Source organism: Ochlerotatus camptorhynchus, unplaced genomic scaffold (genome assembly GCF_037179485.1).
Source record: "Ochlerotatus camptorhynchus isolate MF236.1 unplaced genomic scaffold, CSIRO-AGI_Acam_v1.1 ptg000117l, whole genome shotgun sequence".
NCBI classification, from domain to species: domain Eukaryota; kingdom Metazoa; phylum Arthropoda; class Insecta; order Diptera; family Culicidae; genus Ochlerotatus; species Ochlerotatus camptorhynchus.
In genome coordinates, this window is record NW_027040607.1 from 546,550 (window position 1) to 566,081 (window position 19,532).

The following is a 19,532-nucleotide window of genomic DNA, read 5'->3' on the forward strand; positions in this document are numbered from 1 at the left end:
AATCTTACACACAGACCCAAAGCTACTCATCAATCACCACTGGGCATTAATAGAGTTTGGACAATAGACAAATGGATCGGCAAGCTACCTGGCCACAAGTAAACTCTCAAAAGAACGGCTATTTCTAGACGAACATGTGAAAAAGGCAAATGAGCTAAATGTATGCAATGACTATAATGGTCGTTTTCTCGCCGATGAAGACTAATCCAGAAAAACCATCAGCATCATCTAGTAGATGAACTTTCTTCTATCAGATGGTGTAGTTAGTTTGCGTGGATGTCTTGTCTTTCGTGAGAAATCGACGTATAAAGTATTTATTTACATTTGACTAATTGGGCTATTTCACATGTTCATCTCGATTTGTGCGCAAATTACCATCGTGGAAGATCGTTTAGCACCCTGTGAAAAACATCTAACCTCTCTGGCAGTCAAACTGTTCGAACTGGGCATGATTTATGGCAACGTTGAATCGATTGGTACACGATGCCTGGTTTGTTTGACTTTGCCACCACCGTGCACTGGTTACTAATTTGCAAACCGATTAGTGTGCTGTAGAAGAGGAACGGGAATATTTTCGTGGAATTAGTTGGTCACCAGAAAGTGGGTCATTTTGCTGGAAACTATGCGAATACAAACTACCAACTAATTTGACTAATTTGAATCATTCTGCAGAAGCTTTTTATTTTTGACATGATTAGTACTATGCTTCAGGACATGAATTCCCATGCTCCAACCCACCGTCTCCGTAATTCAAGCTTCCTGATGACTCCCGGACATCGTTCTGCCTACGGTTACAACAAAACCACTCTACGAATGTTAAAATTGTGTGCGATTTTTTTTATATTAGTAGACTAGTTATAAGAATAGAATTAAGTCTCGTTAATCACTATTTGTGGCTCTAATGTCAAACTTGGTGAAATCAATAATAAAATAAACTTCGTATTTTTCAATATTGAGACAACCAAGTGGAAATGGTTGTATATGACCAATATTTGAATTTTTCGTAGATGCTATCCATTCGAAACACGTCCTCCATTCCATTCCAAGTTCCGCAATCGCCAACAATACGAATCCAACCAGACAAAAAAAAGTAACAACCGTCAGCGCAACGTGCACGAGATTACCAGGCAAATCTTGGCTGTCGCCCTAAAATTGGTCTCCCGATCGGCATGGACCATATCCATCGCAGCGCACTAACGGACCCCCCAAAGAAGGATTGGGAAGCTAAAAAAGAAACCAACAACCAGAAGAAGAGGTAGCAAAACAAGAGACCCGCCGCCACGCCAAAGTCAGTCAACCGCGAGAAAACCATGAGCGCGCCGCGAGAAGAGAAAATCACAAAAATCCATGCACGCGCACACTCACACACACCAAACACATACTTTTGAACCGTGGGAAATGCACAGTAGTGGCCTCTAATGGGCTCTGAGATTTGGCCTCGCCGAGCACGGATGGAGCACCGTTTTGAAAGGGGGAGACTGGCGCGAGCCCAACGGGATTGGGAAATCGGGGAGAAGGAGGACCCAAAATTCCAAGAGAGCCGTGAGAGATAGTGAGCGCGAAAATTCAGGCAAGTCAGACTCTTGCTTCGTGATCAACTAGAAGATCATAAGCAGATCAGTGTTAGGGTGTGCCAACAACAATCCTCATTGCCCATTTGTTTAAATTTTTACTCAAGCCGCCATTTGACCTTCGTTTTGGTTTTTTTCCATTGCATTGCAAAAAAAAACTTCCCAAAGAAATTTTAAGATTTGCATAACTATTTCAATACTCATCTCTCTGATTATCCTCAATAGAAACATAGCGTGGCCAGAGAAAATACACAACAAGAAGATAAGAAAGAAAACAACAACAATCGAAGCTTGCGGAATCGTTCCTCCGTGCTTGACATCCTTCTCCGATCGATAGGCGGAGTGTGCTCCAACAAGCCCCACCTTCAACGGAGCATAAAAGAAACGTTATTGGTTCAACGTTCGATCACTGATCATATCAATAAAGTTGCTTTTGGTTTGTATTCCATCTAAGCACGGCTGAGTGAAACGTTTAAGCAGTAGGTAATCGGCATCATTTATTTCATTTACACACACACAAAACCGAAATTGTACGAACAAACAAACAAACTAAAAACTCTCGTTCAAATAAGGAACAAAGTTAAAATCTATATATTAAGTATCAGCTCAATAGTTACCAGTCATCAAGGAATGTGGGCCGAGAAATTTCCTGCAATGAAAGAATAATAATTAAACGATTTAAACTTTACCTTCGCATCGCTGGAATGTAGTCAAATCTTCCCTTGTGGGTGGCAAGTAATAACCAATTGATATTCATTTTTTCATTAATATTCTTGACTGTACAGTAGCTTTCTGCCTTTCTAGGATCTTCATAAAATCTTCATAAAAGGTAACTTACATCGGTACCGGCTGGGAAAAATCATCGATAGGAGCGTCTTGAATCAAGGGATGAGTACGACGATGACCGATCACGTGAGCTGTAACGCCGATGTTGATGACGGTGTCCGGATCTACGATGACGTCGAGGCGAACGAGAGCAGCTGCGTCTGGAGCGCCGATGATGGTATTCATTACTGTAAATTAAAAAAAACAAATAGCAACATATTTTAAGGCAATCTTTCTATTTTATTTGCAAATTTGTTTTGAATCAACAAATTTTGAAAATTTGTTGATGCTTTTATTTCCGACGTAAAATCAGGCGTAACATTTGATAACGGCACAAAAACTTTTGTAAAAAAAAAGTTGAAGGCCCTTTACACGCGAACCGAAGTACACCCACGCAAACCAATACATTCATCGGAAAGGGGAAAATTTCCTCCACCCCCGGGGCCTCACTGAAATGTTGTTGCCTTGTAGCGCAATTAAGAATGTAGGGGAAATGGATGTAATGTCGGCCTAAATGCCCCTAATTTTGGCCCATACATAAATTCAGCAATCGACTGAATTTTCAATAGCGACCCAAAATATCCATTAGTACCGTCCGAATGACGCATTCATCTAGATAAAATTGATAAATAGCAGATTTTTAGCGATGGGCCCAATCTTAGATCCATTGGCCAACATTAGAGCCATTTCCCCTATGTTAATTAACCCTTTCATGCACGTGTTGTTTGTAGAATCAATACAGTATGGATCCGATTATGGCACGGTTTGATTTTGGCATGTTGCCAAAAAAGGGTCCAAGTTTGATAACATATTTTTTGCAGTGCGATAATGATGAGTAATACGCCCTTAAACAAAATTCTATGTTAATATTAATGAGGTAAATCTATTTTTTTTATAATTCCACATTCCAATGTTTATATTTTAGTTATACTGCCATTATACGCATAACTGTCCCATGTTCTATGCAATTCTTTTGTACCGTGGGACTCTTATGCGTATAACAGCAGTAATACTGTAATGAGATTTGGAATTACGGTTATGTGAAATTATTGAAAAATTAAAGTCCGATGCGTGGAGGGGCTGATAAAATCGAGACATTACTGTATTGTATTTAAATGCTTCACTGAATGATTGACTTGACAATGGTCTGAAATCGACATGACATTGTCGTCAGGAGCTGTCCACTAGACTGATGCAAATTTTGACATTTTCGCTCCACAGTGCTCAAACGGCTCCAAATCGGGTCCTGATAAGTCTCCCAATATTTGAACTCCTTTGATGAGAAACTAACATGGCACAAACCATGTGAAGTTTATATGGAAATAACTATGGGAAATCCAAACTTTTTGTTCATTGTCTTCTTACCTTTTTCCATATTGCACTGTTCAAAAATTCAATAGCTATACTTATGGAAAATTTTCTCAGCTACAACTTAGCAGAATATAGTTTTTGAGACAAACGTCAAATAAAATTGTTATTAATTGTTTAAGAGATTGTTAATCTTATGGCATGATCAAGCAGCTGTTTTGTGAGCAACACTGTATCTTGCAGTGTGACATAGTAGCCATGATTTTTGTACTGTATTCTAAGCGCCAGAAACACCAATGTAGCCTGCTGAACAGTTGATTGAGCATAATCATAAGACGTTAGTGGCTTGAATTATTGATAACTTTTGATGCTTACATTATATTGAAAAGTGGTTTTGGGCAAAGTTGTAGCTGAGAAAATTTGCAACGAGCTCAGTTATCATTTTTTAAAGCAGAGCGATATGGTAAATTGTTAGATGGATATGAACAAAACATTTGGTTTTCCCATTGTAATTTCCAAATAACTTCAAATGGTTTGTGCCAAGTCAGTTTCTTATCGAATGAGTTCAAATTTTGGGAGGCTAGTCAGAACCCGATTTTGAACCGTATGAGCACTGTGGAGCGAAAATGTCAAAATTTGCATCAGTCTACTGTCCACATACAACGTTTGGCTATTGTGCAGGCAGAGGGGGAGTCTAAATACCTCTCAAAAACTGTCCACGTGGAATATGAACAACCCATCATAAGACTTCTAATCTACTAGAATTTGTTAAAAATTCCATCAGGGTCCGTTCGAACTAGCATCGTTACTGTAACCCTTTACTTTCCAGAAGGTTTTTGGTTGTTTTGAGATTCAAAAATGTATTTTTGAAAAAAAAGGAGCTATAACAAAAGATGTCCCGTACAGCCTGAAATTATCGAATTTATCAAAGAAGTTTTAATTAAAATCAATAGTATGCTAGTTGCTCTTCAATAGTTACTCAATTGAATCCTGTAGAATACATATAGACGAGAATAATGAATACACGGAGCAGCTTAAATAAATACTGACTATTAAATGGCAGATTAACAAACATGAGACGGACCGAAAAGTTGTGGGAAGAAAAGGTATGATATTATAAAATAGAAGATTGTTGAAAGGAAGCAAGGCCGTATTTACGGAGATACTAGGGTTTAATGATTTGCAGAACCCAAACACCCTTCAAATCGTGATTTAGGTCAGATTTTCAGAGATAAACGGGTTTGAAGATTTGGAAACTCAAACATCCCTAAAATCGCAATTGAGCCGTATTTACGGAGAGGCTTATTTACTGAGATAAACAGGTTTAAAGCTTTGCATAAATGAAATACCGAACCGATGCCAATGTGCTCATATGCCATCAGATACACTACAACCTGATTTCATTGATCATAGCTTGTCATTTTGGCATAATATGATATCATAACATCAATGTTTTAATTACAACAAACCGTTTTCCGGAATTCACACATCCGCGTTTCGGAACCGATGCCAAACTGGCCAAAATCATCTCAAATCACCTTCTTTCACTTGATTCTACCAATTTGACATGATTTGACTAGGCACAAGATAATTTTGCCTGAGATATTACTATGTCCTACAAAACCGATTTCCGGGAATCCCGGAACCAATTTCCGGGACTCCCGGAACCGATAATATCGTAGCCATACGTTATGGAAATATCTAAATTCAGTTTTACTAATCATATTTCATCTATCTGATATCATTTGATGCACCAGACAACCGATTCGCGTGAAAATTTAAAACATTTGGTCAAACTGGTTAAAAAGTACAACAAAACACATTTACATCTCCCAAGAACGAGGAGGGTTCTAAGGGGGTGGTACCAACAACAAAAGTTAGTTCAACTATTCCCCTTGAATAAAAATTCAAGTTTATGAAAATCGGATGAGGCATTGCTGAGAACGAGTTTGTTGAAAAAAATTCGTTCGTCCTGGTACTTTACGGGTTAACTGTTTTTGGCAACTGAAATTTAAACGTTAATTTCACTGTATTTTTTCACGAAAATTTTTCGTTCATTGCTTTTAATCCTTCCCTTAGTCTATCAGCTTAAATTAGATTACATCATGTTATCAGGTTTTTTTTAAATGAAATAGGGTTTTTGATCTAATTTTCGTCATACTAAGCACTTTACCTCTCTTTTTTAACGGGTTTGAACATAAAAAAAATATATATCTATCATAGATGATTTCTAAATTTATTCACCTTTTCATTGGATTTGATAAAGAATAACAAATTGTTGAGATACTGTTTAAAACCTAATACTGCTTCTTGATTCTAAATTCGTGCTACGAGTTTAATTCTGTCGTAACGCATTGAAACTTCATTAGATTGTCTTCGTCCTACGGATAAACGTAGAAAAAGGGGATTCGCTTGGAACCCCTTTTTTGTTTTGAGAACAATGAGCGTAAATATTCATACATTGCGCTCTAATAGGATTTATGTTGTAGCAAATGGCCTAACGCATCGGAACGAACCTATTATTAATTGGTGCACGGTGAAATCATTGATATTATTTATCTTTCCAGCTCAATAGAACGGAAATGGGCGATTACGACAAAGTAGCGCTCTACCCTACACGTACCACCTACACTAGACTGATGCAAAATTTGAAATTTTCGCTCCACAGTGCTCAAACGGTTAAACACCAGATCCTGATTAGCCTCCCAAAATTTAAACTCATTTGGTAAGAAACTGACTTGGCACAAACTATTCGAAGTTTATATGGAAATTACTATGGGAAAACCAAACTTTTTGTTCATTTTCTTCTAGCCTTTTTCCATATTGTACTTTTAACATGTTCTATTGCTATTCTTAGGGGAATTTTTATCAGCTACAACTTTGCAGAATATTGTGTTCGGTTCGCACGAAAAGGGCTTAACAAGTTTTGTGGACAAAAGTTGATATGCCCGTTTCAAATGTTACGCGAGTATTATTCATGTGTTCATTTTTAGTAAACAGGGCCCCGCTGTTGTGTCACTTTTTGTCGAGTGAGTGGACTCAAATCCATCCGTGCACTCGTCTATAGAAGTGCGGAGGCTGCTAAGATTGACAAGAATACGTAATTTCCCCCTATATGTTTTCTCTCCCTATGAAAGGCCATGCGTCTCCTTGGTCGGCCTCTTCTCCTGATCGGCCGTTAACAGTGTAATTGTTATATGTATAAAGCGTTAATTACTATCTAGTTTACTACCCATAATCGTAGATCAGTCCCACCTTTGCTTGATTTACTATCCATATGGGACTGATATGCAATTATGGGCAGTTAAGTCCATCATGTTTTCTTCTTTTCAATTTCTGGCGACGAGGTAAACGGAAAACGCGTCGAGTAATCCGCTTATGATAAAATCTGTCGATGCCTAACCTCACTTTTGAACAAAGTCGATTCGAAACACGTAGTTGTGGTCAGCGAGATCTCGTGTCAGGGATCTAACGCGAAAGTATAGTGTCAGTGTAGAAGAAAAACGCGGACAAAGAAAATATGCCAGATGAAGAGCCAAACCAGGTCCGTCAGTGATCAATATGCCGATGCCAATGTTTGGGTATTTGGAACCGTTTGTTGTAAGAGAAAAGTTTGACGAATATGTCAGTCGCCTCGAGCAATTCTTCCTGATTAATGAGGTTCCGATGATCCGTGTGCGCAGTCATACGAAGAGTTGATTGAGAACGCATTTAACCCCTAGCACCAATGTGGTGACTGAACGCTATACATTTCGGAAATGTGAGATGAATTCATCATGGAACTCAAGACACAGCCACAATCCTGCGAGTATAAAACGTTCCTGCAAGAAGCTTCACGGGATCAGTTCATCGCCGGGGTTCACAGTTCAAATCACCACACAAAGCTGCTGACAGAAGCAAGTCTCACGTTCAACAAAGCATTCAGTATTGCGCGCAGTTGGAAACCGGTAGAACAGGAGTCGAAAGCCATGCAAAATATCAGGCAAGATCACCGCCTTCAACCGGAAGTTACCGAAGAAGCAGTTCAAGCATGAAACCCCGAAGCTTAAGCAATCAATTAAATCCAGCAAGAAACCGTCGGAGTTACCGTTGCAGAAGGTCCCACAATTCAGAGACGCGTCCTGCAAAGCAGAAGACATGTTTCACATGTGGCATGTGGCAAAGTAGGCCACGTGTCAACTATGTGCCGTTCGTCTAAGGACAAGTCAAACAGCCAGTTCTTTCATATTGTTGAAGAACAGATCGTAATAAAAAAGAGAGAAGAGAATATTTTCTTATCTTTCAAATATCAAAGGGACTTTAAATATTATTTGAAGAATGAAATAACGCACAATGTGGTAGGCAAGTGCCCATAATTGTGAGAATACATAATTATAAACATGATTGTACATACGACGTACTGCTTTAATCTAGTAGGAGAAGTGTTCTAATTTTGGCACAACTTAAACTTTCCTCCAGTTTTGGTACATACAGGTTGGCAAGTGAATTTCTGATTTGAAATTCCTGGTTATTTTCCCCGGTTTTCCTAGTTTCTTTTATAAAAAATTCCTGGTTTTGAACAAAGCTTTAATTCTATCAGTTTTGCAGATTTCCTATAATTCTTCTACATGGGAGAAACGTCTTAAGAATATTATTTATGTATTTAGTAAAATACTTCAAATTATATGCTTTGTATGCATACTAAACTGGTTTGAAAAAAACAGAAGTAAAATACTTATTCCATTAAGTATATTTAACGTTCGCTGAACTATGTTGACTTTTCACCATCCAAAGGGCATTCACTAAAATGCATATCATATGTCAAACCAGATACTAAAAAATACTTAAATTACATCAATGCTCATCCGGTTCATGTCAACAAATTAAAATTAAATGTTGTCATAAATATCCATTAACTGAGTATTTGTTTCAGTCCAAGGTTTTTCACTTCTGTAATCAAGAGGCTTAAGGCCAATTGTTTGACCTCCACTCAAGTCTTAATCCTAGTTTAACTAAATGGGTACATTAGTCCTTGGCGATATTGGCATTTATGCCATTAACACTCAGAACACGAAGCCTTCGGTAAAATGTGTAACGGAAAACTTGCAATCATAGCTCAGCAATTTATTGACAAATTTAAAATGTATTGGCACCATCTGAAACTGACTTTAAAGATTTATTCGTTTACAATAGATTTAAAATCTATCGATAAATTGCAAAGCAATGATTTTTCAAACATTGTCAATTTGCCGTTACACATTTTACCGGAGGCATCGTGTTTGGGTGTTAAAAATCAAAACTACACTGAAAAAGTTTTCACATAGTTTCTATTAGGAACACACATAAATATTTTTTCCAAAAACAAAATTAATGATTTGTATCTGAATATCACAGAGCATAATAAATGCTATGTGAATAATCATATAGATTTAATTGGACACATAAGGTTCATGTGATTTAGTGGTGCAATTTCCAATTATGGGATCACATGAAAATTATGTGAAATTCACATGGATATTTTCCACTGGATATGTGATTTACTTTATGAGTGTAGTCCGCAAGCAAATAATGCAGCTATTATTGAATATTCACATCAATTTTTCCTGTAGAGACGAACCAACTAAAGGCTGAAAGTCTTTATAATAAAGATAATAATAATAATAATAATCAATTTCCCTTAGCCTCCTTTATCTCAGTCGGTCAAGGTGAAGCTATAAAGTATAAAGTACCATGCTGGGTTCGAATCCCGGCCCGGTCTAGGAATTTTTCGACGGACACGCATTACAAAGAACCGGTGCGTTGAAGTTAAAATGTAATCAAAAGTACTTAAAGTAATTAATCTCTTTTGAAGTAGTACTGACGGTTATTAAAATTATCTATCCGTAATGAATGTAATTTAAAGTATTGAAAAATGTTATTAATGTACTTTAATAACGAAATTTCAACTGTAATTAATGGAGTTAAAAAGAAGTTAATGTTCTACATTGTGTAATTAATATAATTAAAGCAGTAGTTAATGGAATTAATTCAATTACAGTCGTTGCCTGCGTTGGAGTTAAAGATTATTGCGTGCCTCTAGGATTTTTTTGGCTTGCCACACAATAATACTAATGCAAAAATGGTGCAGGCTTAGAAAACTCTCAATTAACAACTGTGGAAGTGCATCTAGAACACTAAGTTGATCTAGCTATTAACAAAGTTTTAACATTTTTGAAAATGTTGTTTTAAACAATATGCGCATTTAAGGGTTAAGATGTTTCATCGTTTGTACTGAGAACATAAAGCATAGTTGCGTTGTCATGACAGCAGCGCCGAAAGCTCTGATGCTTTTCTGCTCGATTATCAAAGTGTATTGAATATACAGGTATATTATTTAACACGCATCACACATAAAGGGTGTCCACGATGAAATTGCCACACTATGAAATTGCTCTAACTTTTTAACCGTTGGGTAGAATTTGATGAAAATTTGGGTGGATTTAGTTCATAGTGCATTATTTACATCCTGCAAGTTTTAAAGTCCTGTGATCAAAACTCGCGGAAATGGAGTCGAAAGAACAGCTCGTGCGTGATAAAATCTTGCGCATTCATCACGAGAACAAGGATCTCTCGCATCGTTCCATCGCTAAAACGTTGGGAATCGCGAATTCCACGGTGTCGCGAGTGATTAAGCGGTTCGAGGAACGGTTGACCACCGATCGGAAGCCCAGAAGTGAAGGAAAAAGTATTCCGTACAACACCAAAAATCACAACCGCGTAGTTGGGGCCTTTAACCGAAATCCGAACCCCTCCGTTAGGGATGTGGCTAAGAAGCTGCACCTAAGCCGAAGTTTTGTCCAGAAGGCCAAAACTAAGGCTGGGCTTCGAACGTTCAAGGTACAAAAGGCCCCTAATCGCGACAAGAAGCAGAACAAGTCCGACAAAACCCGTGCCAGGAAGTTGTACCTCCACATGCTGACGAAAGTTGAATGCTGCATCATGGACGACGAAACATATGTGAAGGCCGACTTCAAACAGATCCCCGGCAACCTGTTTTTCACGGCCAAGGATAAGTTCAGCGTTCCGGAGCATGTCCGCACTCAGAAGATGTCCAAATTTGCGAAGAAATTCCTGGTTTGGCAAGCCATCTGCACGTGCGGGAAGCGGAGTGCACCTTTCGTGACCCAGGACACGATGAACGGACAGGTGTACATAAAAGAGTGCCTCCAGAAGCGGCTGCTTCCTCTCCTGAAGGCCCACAACGTCCCAACAATCTTCTGGCCGGATTTGGCCTCATGCCACTACTCCAAGGACGTGCTGAAGTGGTATGCGGACAATAAGGTCAATTTCGTGCCGAAAATGTTCAACCCTCCCAACACTCCGGAGCTCCGCCCCATCGAGAAGTACTGGGCGATTATGAAGCAGCACCTTCTTAAACGACCTAAGGTAGTGAAGACAGTCGAGGAACTGAAGAAAGTATGGGTTTACATGCAAAAAACGGTTGATTCACAGGTTGTGCAGAATCTTATGGCCGGGGTTAAGGCCAAGGTGCGGGCATTCGCGTATGGACTGTAAATAAAATACGAGTAAAATGGTAAAATGAAGTTTAATAGTTATTTCTCAATCCCTGAAAATTTGATGGCAATCGGATGAAAACTCGAATTTTGCGAATCAATTTTGTGTGTGGCAATTTCATCGTGGACACCCTTTAAATAATAACGTTATTATTTCAAACCGACATGCATCTGTAAAGTATTAGTTTTCCTGGTTTTGCTTTAAAATTCCCGGTTTTTCCAGGTTTTTCCTGGTAAAAAAAAATCCCGGCAATTTTCCGGGTTTTCCTGGTTCACTTTCCAACCTGTATACTGCTGATATACGCATAAGAGTCCCACGGTACATAAGGATTGCATAGAACATGGGACAGTTATGCGTATAACGGCAGTATATACCTACCAGTCATTTTCTAAAGCTGTTACGTGTATTTGAAATAACTGGATCACTTACCCTATAATCTGCCTATGATCCCTATCAGTCTCATATAAAAAGTTACGTCTATGGTGGCATTGAGAAAATCGCTGTCGAAGTTACGAGGTGCGATTCCCATATAAATATTTGAAATATCATAAGTTAAAAGTTAAAATCAGTTGCATTGAAGCTTGTATGTTATGTTTTATCAGCGATAAATATGGCAACTCGAAAATCAGAACTGTTACTTCACCTCTGGACGATTGAATTTAAGGATGGGACTGATATGCAATTATTTTGCTTGATGGGACAGACTGGCTTGATATTGTTCTCATATTTTTCATGATCAAAATCTGTAGCTTTATCACATAATATGAAAGAAGATGCCAATTGATGGTGGATGGCATTACTTTGTGAAGCGGTTTATGAAAACTGAATCGGTTTAAATAGGGGAAATGGATGCAATGTCGGCCTAAAACCCCTAATTTGGGCCCATACTAAATTTTCAATAGCGACCAAAAATATCCATTAATACCTTCCCAAAGGGCCCATGCATTAATTATGTCACGCTAAATCGAGGAAAATTTACCCCCCTCCCCCTATAGTGACGTTTTTCTTATACCTAATGCATTGCTTGTCACCAAATTTTGGACCCCCCCCCCCTAGAGCGTGACATAATATATGCATCAACCCAAAGACGCGTTCATCTAGATAAAATTGATAAATAGCAGATTTTTAGCGATGGGCCCAATCTTAGATCCATAGGCCTACATTAGAGCCATTTCCCCTATAAGACTTTTGTAATTGTTTCTCAAACACCTTTTTCAAAATTCGAATATTTGTTATTTTAAAATGAGAAAATAATTTTGATAAAAAGCCATTAAAATCATTCGACTGTGGATACTTAAGTGACAGTTCAATATCTCTACTATTTGATGATGCTTTGTCTCTTTGAATTATTCAATCCAAAAACTTCTGTTCCATACCACGCCGTGAAAAAATATAAAATCTGCAGCCACTCACAGTTTTCAAGTCATAAGTTTTCAAGATGGCCACGATATAGGGTTGGTGTTCCAGTAATATTGGTGTACCTATAGTTGCGGTATGGAGGTTGTGCTGGAATAGTGAGGAGGACCCGGATAAGATTATTTTTCATCGGTAGCTCTCCTAAAATAAATCATATTTGCATATTTCAAACTTAAAATATGCTTAAAAGTGACGGAAATAATTAATTTTCCTTAAGATTTTCTCTCCTTTGCACCCATAGTTGCGGTAGTGTTCCTATAATAGTGGAACCCATAAGGAACCAACGCATTTCACTATTATAGGAACCAAAGTTAGCAACTACCACAACTACTGGAACAGTGTTCCTATTAATGGAGGATGAGTTTTCTAAAATTGTATGCAATTTTATTGCACTGTAATATTTTTCTATCAAAATAGAGGTTGAAAGCTATAGATTGACGTATAACAATTGTGTGTACATCGTATATTTATTGTTTAATTCATAAATTTGCTTAGTACCTCCACTACTGGCGCACCCACCCTACCAAGTGAGCAATTCCGTGCGAATTCGCAAATCGGTTTATTTTTGCATTTTTTGATTTGGTTGAAAATTTCCAGAATCGTTCCTAATGACCGACAATGCCATTTTGCATCTTCATATCGCCATTTTGAATACAGCCTTATTTTTTAAAAGGGCATATTGAAAAATATCAAGCTTCAGAAAAATTTTACTCGAAAACTGTTTACCCGATCGGTTTGGTGTCTTGGGCAATATTTCAGATAATGGATTAGGCTATTTGAAAAAAAAAATATGCACTCTAAAAAAAATAAGCCAACTTTTTTTTTCAATTTCAAATAAAATCTTAAAAACAATTCTTCTCAAAAAGACATTTTTTGTATTTTTGTATTTGTTGATATGTTTTAGGGGACAAGAAATGCCATTTATTGCACTATAGGTCAAGATGCAGAAATGATGGACAAAAAAGTTATGTTTTTAAAATTCAAGTTTTTGGGAAAATTTCCAAAACTTGGTCCAATTACTGTTTCGACTTTATATAATGAAAGTACACCAAATTTTAATGTAAAATTTTCTGATCTTTCCTTGATATTGTCGGAATTGAAGAACCGCGAAATACATTTAAAAATTGACCAAAAACTAGCAACATTTTAAAAATATCCACTTTTAAACCGCTACATCTCGAAAACGGTGCAACTTAGCAAAAATTTACACAGGTTATTGTAAATTTAGTGTTCCTTTAGTTCAATATATAAAGTTGAAAAAGTAATTGGACCAAATTTTGGATATTTTTCCAAAAACTTGAGTTTTTTTTTTAAATCATAACTTTTTTGTCCATCATTTCTCCATCTTGACCTATAGTGCAAAAGATGGCATTTTTTGTCCCCTAAAACATAGAAATAAATTTAAAAAAAAACAAAAAATCCTTTTTAAGAAAAATTGTTTTTAAGATTTTATTTGAAATTTAAAAAAAAGTTGGGTAATTTATTAGGGTGCTTTTTTTCAAATAGTCTCATCTATTGTCTGCAATATTGCCCAAGACACCAAACTAATCGGGCAAAAAGTTTTCGAGTAAAATTTTTCTGAAGATAAGCGTGATATTTTTTTCTATATGCTCTTTTCAAAAATAAGGCTGGATTCAAAATGGTTAAAGGGTGTCCACGATGAAATTGCCACACTATGAAATTGCTCTAACTTTTTAACCGTTGGGTAGAATTTAATGAAAATTTGGATGGATTTAGTTCATAGTGCATTATTTACATCCTGCAAGTTTTAAAGTCCTGTGATCAAAACTCGCGGAAATGGAGTCGAAAGAACAGCTCGTGCGTGATAAAATCTTGCGCATTCATCACGAGAACAAGGATCTCTCGCATCGTTCCATCGCTAAAACGTTGGGAATCGTGAATTCCACGGTGTCGCGAGTGATTAAGCGGTTCGAGGAACGGTTGACCACCGATCGGAAGCCTAGAAGTGAAGGAAAAAGTATTCCGTACAACACCAAAAATCACAACCGCGTAGTTGGGGCCTTCAACCGAAATCCGAACGCCTCCGTTAGGGATGTGGCTAAGAAGCTGCACCTAAGCCGAAGTTTTGTCCAGAAGGCCAAAACTAAGGCTGGGCTTCGAACGTTCAAGGTACAAAAGGCCCCTAATCGCGACAAGAAGCAGAACAAGTCCGACAAAACCCGTGCCAGGAAGTTGTACCTCAACATGCTGACGAAAGTTGAATGCTGCATCATGGACGACGAAACATATGTGAAGGCCGACTTCAAACAGATCCCCGGCAACCTGTTTTTCACGGCCAAGGATAAGTTCAGCGTTCCGGAGCATGTCCGCACTCAGAAGATGTCCAAATTTGCGAAGAAATTCCTGGTTTGGCAAGCCATCTGCACGTGCGGGAAGCGGAGTGCACCTTTCGTGACCCAGGACACGATGAACGGACAGGTGTACATAAAAGAGTGCCTCCAGAAGCGGCTGCTTCCTCTCCTGAAGGCCCACAACGTCCCAACAATCTTCTGGCCGGATTTGGCCTCATGCCACTACTCCAAGGACGTGCTGAAGTGGTATGCGGACAATAAGGTCAATTTCGTGCCGAAAATGTTCAACCCTCCCAACACTCCGGAGCTCCGCCCCATCGAGAAGTACTGGGCGATTATGAAGCAGCACCTTCTTAAACGACCTAAGGTAGTGAAGACAGTCGAGGAACTGAAGAAAGTATGGGTTTACATGCAAAAAACGGTTGATTCACAGGTTGTGCAGAATCTTATGGCCGGGGTTAAGGCCAAGGTGCGGGCATTTGCGTATGGACTGTAAATAAAATACGAGTAAAATGGTAAAATGAAGTTTAATAGTTATTTCTCAATCCCTGAAAATTTGATGGCAATCGGATGAAAACTCGAATTTTGCGAATCAATTTTGTGTGTGGCAATTTCATCGTGGACACCCTTTACATGAAGATGCAAAATGACATTGTCGGTCATAAGGAACGTTTCTGCAAAATTTCAACCTAAACAAAAAATACAAAAATAAACCGATTTGCGAATTTGTAGGGAATTTCTCAAGTAGGGGAAATGGCTCTAATGTTGGCCTATGGATCTACGATTGGGCCCATTGCTAAAAATCTGCTATTTATCAATTTTATTTAGATGAACGCGTCATTGGGACGGTACTAATGGTTATTTTTGGTCGCTATTGAAAATTTAGTCGATTACTGAATTTATGTATGGGCCCAAATTAGGGGCATTTAGGCCGACATTACATCCATTTCCCCTATTTTAGGTCTATTGATTTAGATTAAAATTAAGGAATTTTATTCATTTCTCTTTAGTTAGTTGGTTCTGCTTACGTGTTATCCGGGAAAAATCGCTAAATTTACTTGTTTTTTTTTAACGAAAAAAAAATCGGGAAAGTAGTACATTCCGGGAAATGGTTTCCGGGGAAATGATTTTCGTGAAATGGTTTTTGGCTTCCAGCATAGCACTTGCTGCGCCTTCACCAACTGAGCTAAAGGAATATCATTTGTAACCTTAAAAAAAATAACGATGTATCATCTTCAGTTATTTATGATCTTGTTAGAATAAATTATATGTAATTAGTGAACATAATAAAACACCCTTACAATATGAGATTCTATTGAAAAAAAAAAACCGTCTAGATTTACTGAAACATTGTTTTAAAAATAAGAAATGCATTTTCATTTGAAAAGCAAATTATTTTGTAAATTAACCTTTGCGTCCCTGACGTATTTTGCTATCCTAAATTTTGTTGTTCATTTGGCTCTAGTTTTCTCAATTTATTTACCGATTCACACCAAACACCCTGCAAATAATCGAGAAATTATCAGAGCTTCATAAGCCACACTTGTTGGCTACATCGGATTAACGGTTCCGGAATTTACACGGAAATTCCTTGGGGTCTGTCCAATATAGTCGCTATATTCATAGTCTGGCGGATAGAATCTCGAATACCGAAAAGCTGTCTACGTAGTTAATGAACAGCCCCTAAAATAACACTGTTATCAAATAAAAAGCGGCTCACGCGACCACCAACGATCGACCAAAACAATCTGTGGGCAGTGTTGCGATATACCGTTAAAAAAAAGTTGATGCATTGTCCAATACTCATATTGTTCGTTTAACTCGTATAACTTAAATTATGCACTCATAATGCTTAGAAACAAACAATGTTGAAAACATAAACGACCTATGTAACTGTGATTATAACAAAACGTCCTATATAACATGTCCAATGTACACCTGACAAGAGATCAATGTCGTATGTAACATTTTTCACGTTTTCATAGAAAAAAAAATGCATGAAACGGGTAGATTATAATTTCAATTTCAATTTTACTATCGCATTTTACTATTAAAGGTCTTAAAAATATCAAAAGTTTATTTGGTTTAAAATAGTATCAAAAAAGATTTTGTCAATCTTCAACCTCGTTTTTCTCGAAAAGAGTGAAATGTTAGATAGGACCTTTTGAAAAGTTAGGCTGTGAATCATGCACGGCTAATTACCATGTATACCGGAAAATATAGGTTCTCCAAATCGCCCTGGACATCAGTTGATTTGTTCTACTAGATCAACCAAGACTGGACTAATGTCTGTAGTATCGAAATATGTCCTATCCTAGAGGCCCTAGAATATCCGGTATACATGGCAATAAGTCGCATATATACGATTCGTTTATGTTTTATGATTTGACAACTAAAAATGCTATGTTAATATTAGAAATAAAAAAAAATCATGAAAATGTCTCACATGACCATTGAACTGACCCCAAGGAATTTCCGTGTAAATCCGGAACCGGTAATCCGACGTGACCAACAAGTGTGACTTATGAGACTCTGAAAATTTCTCGATGTTTTGCAGGGTGTTTGGTTTAATCGGTGGTAAATTGAGAAAACTAGCGCCAAATAAACAAAAAAATATGACAGCAAAATAATCCGGGACGCAAAGGTCAAAATGAATTCCGCAGTTAGTCTCTTCGCAATTTTTGCGACATCATTTGTAATTTCAGCGATTTACGCGGCAGAAATTTCAAATCCGTGACAACCCTAATAAAATTGTTATGGTTATTTTGCTTAACGACGTGTTCCGGGTATCATCCAAACCATTTTGGGAATAGTTCAATCATTTGGGTTATCGTTCGTTTATGGTATTTATTTATTAGGGAAATCCGCGAAAATCGTAACATCTGCGCCTGTTATAATAGCCCTGAAGTTGCCTCTTGATTCCGTTTAACGCTTTCCTTCGTAGCAGGGTTTTCGTTGTTGAAATGAATAACTATGTTTTTGAAAAAAGTGCTAGAACAAAATATGTTCCAAACATTCTAAAATGATCGATATCATTAAAAATAGTGTTTGGTTTAAATTAATAGTTTATTTTTTTAAATGTTTTTCTATATTGGCTCAGTTTAATTCTGAAGAATACATATGGAAGAAGACAACGAGCACATGGAGCTTAAATAAGTACTGACTATTTAATGTTATATAGACAAACAAGAGACGGACCGAAAAATTGTGGATCATCTGTGCTACCATGGGAAGGAAAGGGTTAAACATTGGCCAGACTGGAGTGTTATAACATGTTATAAGCCTATCTTGATGAGTTTTTTTTTCTAACGTATTATAACTCTGAACGTGGTATTAAGCCTTGTTAAGACTACAAGGTAATAATGTCTATGGTAATAACATGTTATAATAATTTTCGACAAGAAAAATGTCATCAAAATAGGCTTATAGCATGTTATAACTGCAAAGTCTGGCTAGTGTTTTATTGCTACGAATTCGAAAACCTGACAGTTATAAAACTATACATCAAGTCAGGGAAAACTCCGTAGTGCAAACATAGCATTAGGTCGTCATTCGTGACTTGTCTGGGAATAAGATATATTACTCGTGACGTGACGTGACCGTCAGCGTGAAAGTTATGGATGCTAACCACTACCAGACCCGTCCCCACTATGAAATCGCTAGTGCAGATCGAACCAAAATAAGCTACTTACTCATAACTCCGTCCTCGATAGCTGTAGGAACTTCTGCACCGTCTTTTCCCAGTATCTCTATCTCCCAAATACACCCCGGGCGTAGGCGTGTGGGGCCTCTCCGTGACCGAGTAATCAACTCGGATGGTTCTCTCATGCAGCACCATTCCGTTACATTCAACCTTGGCCGCCGATGCCGCCTTCAGCTCCTGATAGTACACGAACCCAAATCCGCGGGATATCTTCGTCTTGGCATCGTACACAATTACCGCCTTCTCGATTATGCCGTACTTCGCGAAAACGTCCATCAGGTGCGATTCCTTGGTGTAGGAACTCAAACCAAACACCCCCAGACACTTGTTCGCCGGTGGATCTACCGGACGACCAAAAGGTTTCGGTGTCGAAGGACACGACGAACAACCGGACGTGGAGCCGATACTTCTCGGGCTGCTGATACTTCGATAGTGTCGCCGAGCCGAACTTCTGCCATGCTTCCGGCTGCTCCGACGTCGTTGATGACAATCAGCGCTGTTGCGCCTCCGGTAGCTGTGCGGAGGCGTACGACTGCGGCTGCGAGATTGAGCCTAGTGTAAAAATGTCGATTATTACAGAGAGGCAGTTTTTAAAGTAATTTAAATGTTACCATTTCTTTTAGCAGATCAGCTGACAACGCAAAGCAGACGATTGTGAAAAAATAATTGCTTTTGAAAATCATGACCTGCTTGACTTGTTGCTAGGTAAAATTTCTGGTGGTCACATCACAGATGATCATGGATTAGAATAATATCTTATAATTATCTTAAAAATATGGGTTCAATTTGAAAAATTAACAACATAAAGCATAACATTATCGTAATCATATTGAAATTCAGGGATATTTTTAATTCATAATAAAT

General features: G+C 37.9%; 1 protein-coding gene across 2 annotated transcripts; it reads right to left on the reverse strand.

Moving 5' to 3' along the window:
• Window positions 1–2,118: 2,118 nt before the first annotated feature.
• LOC135699820 (transformer-2 protein homolog beta-like) lies at window positions 2,119–19,318 on the reverse strand. Of its 2 annotated transcripts, XM_065220162.1 has the most exons (3): window positions 19,280–19,318; window positions 18,658–19,220; window positions 2,119–2,584 (listed from the first exon to the last, which is right to left on the reverse strand). In XM_065220162.1, exons 1-3 carry the CDS (start codon window positions 19,280–19,282, stop codon window positions 2,431–2,433), a joined length of 720 nt encoding a protein of 239 aa, XP_065076234.1. In that variant the 5' UTR covers window positions 19,283–19,318; the 3' UTR covers window positions 2,119–2,430. The 2 variants fall into 2 exon arrangements, with proteins under 2 accessions (XP_065076234.1, XP_065076235.1); XM_065220163.1 differs by lacking the exon at window positions 2,119–2,584 and having other exon boundaries at window positions 18,654–19,220.
• Between the last annotated feature and the right edge of the window lie 214 nt (window positions 19,319–19,532).

Excerpts from the sequence above, each read along its gene's own strand:
- LOC135699820 (XM_065220162.1), bottom strand. Across the intron at positions 2,585-18,657 it reads TATCGAGGACGGAGTTATGA|TAATGAATACCATCATCGGC; the intron begins GTAAGTAGCTTA and ends TTTAATTTACAG.